Here is a 9328-nt window from a genome sequence, read left to right as displayed (position 1 = left end):
TCAATAAAATTTAATAATTGATTTTGAGGATAATTGTGTGGTTACGTGGAAAGTACAATCTGAGGGAGTTCTGTCTAGGAAAGTTGGTACTTAAGTGGGCCTCGCCACCAATCTTTCCTGGGAACGTTGCTCTGTCTAGGAGACTATTCATTAAGCCAAGAGCTCTAGTCTTTCCTGGGAGCACTCTCGGTGGTTACAATTTACGTTCCTATATAATTATTTTCTTTTTGATTAAAAATAAAAAAAAATAAAAAAAAAATAAAAATAAAAAAAGAGCCGGTTAGGGTGAACGCATTGGTATAGAAACGAGCTAGGGAGATTCGCTCAACGTCCAGATTTAGAAACCCCTAGTGAAATTCTATCCGACCTGTCTTCTACGTCTCCGTCTTTGCACTCGTCGTTGGAAAGAAAGGAAAGAAAGCATAACATGATGAAATGAAAGAAAAGAAAGCATAACATGATGAAATGAAAGAAAAGAAAGTAAAACGCGATAAATGAAAAGAAAGAAAGCATAAAACGATAAATGCTCTTAATGTTTAGAAAATGTGTTAAGGATGTAATATGTATGACATGAATGCATATATGGGTGTGCATTATTGTTTACACTTATTATGGTCTGTTGTTACTTGCTGAGTGAAAGCTCATCCCATTTGTTCGTGTTGTAGGAAGCTCATATAAGGCACCGGTTCCCTGAAACCTGTATGTTGGCCATGTAGAAGAGGATGTAGCAGTGAAATGTGGGCAAGTAGGTAATAGATGCATCACATGTTTTGAAACGCTGCTAAGCTTTATGTTTATAAAGTAAATAATGTTTATGAATGCAAATAAGTTATGTAATGAAAGTAAAATGTACGAGAGAACGAGGCTATGTATAGCAACCTCAAGTCACAAGGTATATTAATGTATCCAAAATGCTATCATGTTAATGGCACATGAATGAGAATGGTATGCAAATGATAGCTTAAATATACGACGACGTTTAAGGAAACCAATTTCAAAGTTTTAAAAGAATTTTACCTACAAATTATTCAATGTTAGGAAGTTGAAAATGTTTTCGGAAAAATACTTATAATATTCAAGTTTTACTATGAAATACTAATCGAAGTTTTTACCCAGTAAAATATATTAGAATTTATTTCACTATTGAAGAAAAAAAGTAGCCTAAATTTTAGGAGTCTATGGTTTTAAAGTAGTAGAAGTTAAGATATGAATTAAGTATGAACATAGTAGTGATGATTAGAAGTAAGGGTCGTCACAAGGAAGCCCAATCCCTTTTTATTTTTTATTTTTTTATTGGTTTTTAAAATCAATTTTTTTTTTGGAGATCCACCTAACGAAAGACTTAAAGACAGAGAAAACTTGAAGATGGAGAATTACAAGAAGACCCATTGTGATGTAATTTTTTTTATTATTTTTGGGGTTGTAATTGCCAAGTTTTTTCATTTTCCTTGCATGTCTTTATTTATTCATTTATCTATTATAATTGAATAATTATATTGTCATGCATCTAACATGCCATTATAGGATAGAAAGTGCCTACCTAGTTTACATGAATGACATGCATCATGCACATTAATTATTTATTTTAATTCTAAAATTATTTTAGTAGATTAAATTAATTAAATGCGCCAAGTTGTTGAGTTTAATGAGATTAAATTCAAAGTTATCAAATTTAATAAGATTAAATTTAACGTTCTTAAATTTAATGAGATTAAATTTAAAAATAAATTAACAAATGGTTTTGCAAAATTTAAATAAGTCAAATGTGAAATTTATAAATTTAAATGTTAAATTTTAAAATTGTCACAAATGAGTTAATATAATTTTAAAGTTGTTTAAAATTATATAGAACTTAGTGACTTAAATTGTTTAAATTCAGTAAGAATTATAAAGCAAGAGTTGTTTTATAAAATAAATACACCATTTGCAAATAATGAGTGGGAGCGGGTAATATGACAATATAACCCATAGGTTTCTACCGTTAGTACAACACCATGAGTGATTAGTAGAGTCCCGAGACGCTTTGACTTCATCCTCCCTACGGAGGGGTGTTCATTAATTATTATAACAAGATTGACGTCCAACGAGATAGGATCTTAAAGATGTATTTTTGAATTGACCTACCCTATGGCGGTAACTTCTAAGTTAAGTCTAAAAGATCTTAAATGGTGGGTTACACTCATGAAGAGATAATTAAATTAGTTAATTATTTTCTTGACCTTACTTAAAGGAAATTAATAAATATTAGAAGTATGAGATATTTAAGATAGTATTTATTAATTGAGTAAATCTCAATTTAATTAGTAATTATTTGACCTACCCTGCGGCGGCTCTTAATTATGGTGATTAAAATTTCTTAGGCAATTAAACATGTATTTGTGTATTTAACATGTGCATTTATGCATCATATTTATATGCCTTAAATTAAGTTGTGATATTTATGCAAAATGTTGATTGAGTTAAATTCCTTATTTTCAGCAAAAATGTCAAACCCTATTTTCACACTTCTCGCTTCCCAAATTTTGAATGGTGAAAACTTTGTCAAATAGAAAAGCAACATGAACATACTCTTGATCTGTGAAAATTTCCATTTTGTCCTTAGAGAGGATTGTCCTTCAGTGCCTCTAGCCAATGCCACCAGGGTTGTGACCGAGCGATATAATCACTGGGTCAACGCCAACAACAAGACCCGGTGCTACCTGTTAGCAGCAATGAATGAAGTGCTGAGGACTCATTATATTGAGAAGGTGCTTCTTAAATTCATTCATTTGAAGTTTAAAGAAGCGAATACCCCACATGATTATAGTAATAAATTACTAGAGAATGCATGCCGAGCGGTGACACAACTTGAATATGCTAGTGCAATTGGTAGCTTGATGTATGTCATGCATTGTACAAGACCCGACATAACATTTGCGGTATGCAAAATGTCTAGGTTCACGAGTAACCCGGGTGTTAAACATTAGAATGCAATTAGTAGAGTACTTAGTTATCTTAAAAGAACCATTAATTTAGGTTTGTCATATAATGACTATCTGGCAGTACTTGAAGGGTACTTGGATGCAAGTTGGATAACAAGTGCAAGTGATAACAAATCCACATCCGGTTGGATTTTCACAATTGCGGGAGGAGCCGTCTCTTGGGCTTCTAAGAAACAAATGTGCATAACTTATTCTACGATGGAGAGTGAATTTATAGCGCTTGCCGCTGCAGGTAAAGAAGTGAAATGGCTGAGAAAACTACTGTTTGATATTGAGTTGTGGCCACAATCGATGCCATCTATTTCTTTGTACTATGATAGTGAAGCTACTTTGTCTAGTGCTTATAACAAGGTTTATAATGGGAAATCTAGACATATTAGCTTGAGACATGAATATGTGAAACAATTGACAACATATGGTGTTATCAATATTGTTTATGTTAGGACAAATAAGAACCTAGCGGATCCTTTGACAAAAGGTCTTTCAAGAGTTTTAGTCAAAGAAACATGTAGTGGAATGAGACTGAAACCTTTCTTTGAAAGAGTCACCGATGATGGTAACCCAACTATGTAGTAGTTGTACCGCTATTCCATAGTTAAATGGGTAAGAACAAGTCATTGTTTTGTGACCGGGTTAGCACCAAAATTTAATTTGTCCATTCCAAGATGTCGGTGTAAAAATAGCTACGTGGTTGAGGTTGGGTTTATACTCTTAATGAAGTTCAAGTCTCATAGTAGCTAGAGGCATAATTCGAAACTTCATCTAAGTGAACATAAGGAATGGTGCCATTCCTAATAAGACAGTGGTTTAGTCATCTAAATGTTCATGAATCCAAGATAGAGCACAAGGTCAGAATAGTGCTAAACGATTGGAACATATTTGTAAGTTTGGGATAACACATATGTGATATATTTTTGGTATTTGCTTAAGAGACAAAGTTTAATGCAAAGCACACTGTTGTCTTGTGAATACTTTGAAATATAGTCACTAATTGTAGGTTAAAATCGAAAGATACCTACATGTGTGTATGTGTATATCGTTGTTAATTCTGGAGAAATATTACAATATAGTGGAGGATTGTTAGAAAGATTGTAATATGTCTCTTCAAATCGTTGCAACCATTGGTGATATGTTTTCACACATATCTGAACACCTATTAGTAATAGATATAACTATTGTAATAGATGTATTAATCCATGAAAAGATACCTTTACATTGAGAAATGTACCTCCATATTAATGGCTGTGATGATTGAAAAAGTTGCGTTCATTCATGAAATGGTATGTGACGATTAAAAATGTTGCATTCATTCATGAAATGGTACATTTGTCTTTATTAATTCTCTAGAAAATTTACATATTTAATTTATATTATAGAACTCAATATTATTGCTAGATATTGTGTTCAACTGTTTATTGTATCTTGGGGATAATTGCCATTAAAACTCGTTAATAAACTTTGAGAAGTGATGACAAATAAAACCTTAAAAAAGTATTCCTATATCCTAAAACCCTCTGTTGTTTTATGCATTCTTTTCATCCTCTATTTCCTCAAATTCACCAACAATAGATGCATGGTGCTATTATTTGTGTTTCTGGTAAAATTCTCACGTGATACATATGCTCGCTGCTAATTAGTAACGTACAGTATCACACAATAATGTAGGAAAAAAAAAGAAAGAAAGGTGGAACATATTATTAATATTATTATTATACATATGCTCGACTGTTGTTTGTTTTTTTTCCCCTTTTTAATCAAATTAATCCCCTATTCCCATTCTATCATACACCGTGAAGAACATACTTGGACTAAAAAGTGCATGCTTAATTATTGTTTAAGTTTGTAAACATGCGTTAATGCCTTTGGAAATGGAATGCAGTGGATTAGAAACATTTTTTTTTTTGTTATTTTACTTCCTGTCAGTTGCTTATGTTTGAAGGTGGAAGCGAATGATCATTCTTTCTTTTTTTTCTTAAAAGTTATCATTTTTTTCCTGTAAATAATGTGTGACCCACAATCATATTTTATTATTATTTCACTTTTCTTAAATAATGTAATGCGGCTCAATGTATTTGGCGATGATTGGAGGGAAAATTCAACATAAATTATGCATGCATAGTTGAACAAAAATTTAAACTGAAATTTAAATTTTTATGAAAATAATGGACATAAAATTCTAAGTTTTAACTGCATTTCGGTTCTTAAAACACGTAATTCTCTATATTATATCAAATATATATATGTATATATAGAATTACGTGTCATGCATCAATTTCTAAGGATTTTCTGTTGGTTGCGAATTGTCATGCATCAATTTTTGGATTGACTGTGCGCGAAAAAAAAATTATGAAATTATATGATACAAGCGTAGTACTATTATTAGTATTTCTTGTCGATTGTCACATGTTCCATGTTCAGCTACTAAAGCAACACAAAATAATGGAGAAAAATATATGACTGGTGGAGCAAAGTGTTGACTCGTTGAATGTATCTAATATACAGCTAGGCTGTGTTTTTTTAATAAGCAAAAAATTAATTATTAAACAAAGAAAAATTACTTATCCATTCTTACTTATCATTTCAGCTCGAATATTTCGATTTTCAGCATTACCTGTTTTCAATCTATATTCTAGACCAATCTTTTTTTATTTTTTGGAACAAAATAATTCTTCTTTTTTCGTTTGATCTTTTTGTGGATTGTTTCAACTTTCAATGAACTATCACCCAAGAAATGTCCAACGTCTGACTTGCACTATTAGAAAAAAAAAAAAAAAAATTATTGAATTTACTCTTAGAGTGTATGGTTCTGAATTTTTTTTTTTACTCTTAATTAATACCCTTTTGATTAATATAGTTAGTTAACTAAAATAAATATTAATTGAGAATGAGGTATAAAAATTTAGACTCATGCACTTTAAAAGATATTTGTCTCCTTTCTCCTAAGAAAAAGGTGATAAACTTTTTCATATCACGGTATTAATCATATGAAGCATGAGACTCCTCCGTTTGAACCAATTGATCAGTTTCTGGCAAATTGGATAATGCTGGATTTTTTAAAAGTTGGAATATTACCAGGTCCACAATTTTCCAATTGATATTTTAATTGTATAACACGAGGCACGGTTTCCAATGGAAATGTTATATAGGAGCTTTGGAAAGTTTCATTTTGTTTTTCAGAACCTGGATATATGCCTTTCTTTTTATTTTTTAGAAGAGGGACTGCGTTATTACAATTGTGATTATTTATGCACTTTAAATTGTTTACTTAATTTAATGACATATTTAGTGCATCTTTCACATGATAACATGTCGTATCATAGTTACTATTATAAAATCATGTTCATGTATGAACTATAAAAGGTTTAGTTATATAATTTGTTTCCATTAAAATTCTCCAATTTTTGATCCTAAAATTATGTATTTTGGTTATTATACAGGTCAAACATTTACCTCTCATCTACAAAACACACAAAGGATTATTTATTCATATTAGAACTGGTGATCATTTTATTTAGCCATAAAGCAAACGGTACATTCATCACACACAAAATTCTTACTAACTTCAAAGAACAAAAGTTCATGATCTCCACAAAACTTTCAAGCATGCATGGAAAGCCTTCTACAGCGCCGTAACTACATCGCATCTCGATAGCGGAGGACCACACAAGTCATTACCGCGGTAGCCCGAGGCGTCGAACCTTTGTAGGTCGCCACCCTGAGGAATCTCTCCAGTCAACCTGTTGTAACTCACATTGAAATGTACCAAACTCAGCTGGGTCAGCCCCTCAGGGAGCCTTCCAAATATCTTGTTGTGGTTAATGTCCAAAAACTCCAAGGTTTTCGCAAACTCCACGTTCGAAATGTCAAACTCGAACGAGTTCATCGATAGATCCACTTTCCAGGTTGACCTTTTAGGCCCAAACAACAATGACGCGTCTCCTTCGAGCCTATTCCACGACAAGTCGATGACATCGAACGTCCTCTTGCCCAATGAGGCTGGAATTTTCCCCAAGAGCTTGTTGCGGGATAAGTCAAGGAAAAAGTATTCTCCCTTGAATTCCCCGAATGAGCTCGGGATCGGTCCTGTGAGCAGGTTTCGGTTTAGGTTAAGCTCTGTGAGGTTCGATAACCCAGAGAGAGAGCTCAGGATTTGTCCCGTGAGACGAGCAGAGGAGATCTCGACGGACTTGAGGCTCTTCATCTCCGCAATGAACTCCGGTATGGGCCCCGTGATGTTGGCCTTGCTTATCCTGAACAACTGGAGTCTCTTTAGCTTAGCAATGGTTGGTGGGATTGGTCCTGTGAGTTTAGGGTTTGTAATGAATTCGAGGACTTTGAGGTAGGGAAGGTTGCCGACTTGGGGTGGGATTGGTCCCTCGAGTTTGCCGTTTTCGATGATGATGCTGTTGATTCGATGATTATCGTTGCACTGCACGTAAAGCCAATCGCAACAATCGGTTTGTGGGTCCCACGACGCGAGGATGGAAGGGTTATTCAAGGCTTGCTTGATTTGGAGGAGGGCTTTCTTATCTTCAGGATTGCAAAGCTCAGAGAGAGAAGGGTGAAGAAAGGTGGAGAAAACAATTAGGGAGATCAGGCAAATAATTTTGATTATTGGGGTCTCCATTTTTAACAAAGATATATGTTGTTTTGGTGAGAAAAGTGTTGGTTGAATGGTTGTATGTATAGGGTTTTGGATGTGTGAACTAAAAAATTTGAAATTGGAAAAAAAAAAAATGTTTCAAGAGAGATGTGTGGTACACACCATTATGTGTCATAGTACTATTATTGGTGCTTTAGGGCGATAATATTGAAATTGTTAAGGTACACAAAAATAATGAAAAAAAAAAAGCCTTGGTTGATGGAGCCAAGATGGCATTATTTTGTTTCTTATTGCTAGTAACTTTTTCCTTGTATTATTTCTTTTTATGTGATCATCTTATCTCTTTAGATCATGTAAAAGCGTGCAACATTTTTTTTTTTCAATAAGCAAAAGTTCTATTGAGAAAAAATTAAAAATAAAGACAGTCCCAACAAATCAAACATAAAAAATCCTAAATTGAAAAAAGAAGAATTGACTGCCTAAAAACTAGACAAAAATAAAAACAAAAAATAGCAAATAAAAGCCTATGAGAAAATATGACTATTTTTTTTTTCTTTTAAAGTCCGTTCTGCATTATAAGCTCGAAGCTGATAAGATGGCGTTTGTTTTGCCCTTGGCTCCTGTTTCTGAAAACAATATGATTCTGTCTCGTTTTAATTTTGTAAAATCGCTTCATAGTCGTTGGATTGAAATGTAGTGGAAATATAATTTTTTTTTTTTTAAATGATTGTGGTGCCAAAGAATTGCTTACTTTGCAAGGTGAGAAGGCGTGACTTTTTTCTCCAAGAAGTTTATGACCTTTCGTGCAATCCACAACGAATCCGAGTACCTCATTTCGTATCATAACGAGGACAATCAATTGTGGTAGTTATTTGATTATTAAGAGAGAGAGAGTGAGAATGAGAGAAAGAGAGAGAGAGTCCAACAATAAGATGTAAATGAATTCCCAAGAGGAGAATCCGACAACACATGTTCATATATACGTGGAAATTAGCTTGTAAGACTTTTAAACCTCAATTCTCTATGTCATTGCTTTTCTCCAAATCATTTAAAGAGCTACCATAAAATGGCCAACACTAACTCAACGCCTTCATCAGCTCGAGAACAACCCCTTAAACTTGTACCTCGAATTGGAAGTTCAAAAGGAGAAGCCACGCAATAATGTAGCTGCTTAAAAGGGCGGTCTCTCGATTCGGACTAACATACGATCCACAACAGTTTTTATCTTTCCTGCTTACATTATATTTTGAGAGAGTATGTCAAAGAGAATTCGAGTAAGTTCAGCAACTATTTTTTGGAGGGTGAATTCTACAATTAAATTTGTTTAGAGAGCTTATGACTGATTTCAAGCATGGATCGGGATTGGTGGGCCAATTTGGCATCAGGTTGACAAATTGCTTGAATGAGAAAGTAGAGTGTGGAAAAGTATAAGAACACACGGATTTATAGCAATTTATTTTTTATGTGAAAGCTAAGTCTATTATAGAGTTTCGGGGAAGAAAGAGAGAGAGAGAAGGGGATTTATAGAGAGAATTTAGAGAGAGAGGGGAGAGGGGAGGGAGGGAGAGAGTAATTCGGCAGAATGTGAGGATCCCGAATAAATCTTATATTTATAGGGGATGATGGGTCCGTTTAGTTCGTTGATTTGAGTTTTTAATTTAAGTTGAGATGTGATTTTATGTGAGAGCTTTTTACTGTAGCAAAAAAGTTAGAAGTGATTATTTGTGAGAGCTTTTTACTGTAG

General features: G+C 33.4%; 1 protein-coding gene and 1 pseudogene across 1 annotated transcript; one reads left to right on the top strand and one right to left on the bottom strand.

Annotated features, from left to right (window-relative positions):
* LOC112094470 overlaps positions 1-3554 on the top strand; it is a 12157-nt pseudogene extending 8603 nt beyond the window's left edge.
* Positions 3555-6439: 2885 nt separating this feature from the next.
* On the bottom strand, positions 6440-7658 carry LOC21410669 (polygalacturonase inhibitor). The gene has a single exon (XM_010113109.2). It carries the CDS (start codon positions 7606-7608, stop codon positions 6601-6603), a length of 1008 nt encoding a protein of 335 aa, XP_010111411.1. The 5' UTR covers positions 7609-7658; the 3' UTR covers positions 6440-6600.
* Positions 7659-9328: the final 1670 nt, after the last annotated feature.

Source organism: Morus notabilis, unplaced genomic scaffold (genome assembly GCF_000414095.1).
Source record: "Morus notabilis unplaced genomic scaffold, ASM41409v2 Scaffold78, whole genome shotgun sequence".
NCBI classification, from domain to species: Eukaryota; Viridiplantae; Streptophyta; class Magnoliopsida; order Rosales; family Moraceae; genus Morus; species Morus notabilis.
Note: the sequence above shows the minus strand (reverse complement) of the source record. Positions and strands in the feature narration are given on the sequence as shown.

Bases quoted from the DNA above. Each gene is read 5' to 3' on its own strand.
- LOC21410669 (XM_010113109.2), bottom strand. From the start codon at position 7,608: ATGGAGACCCCAATAATCAAAATTATTTGCCTGATCTCCCTAATTGTT.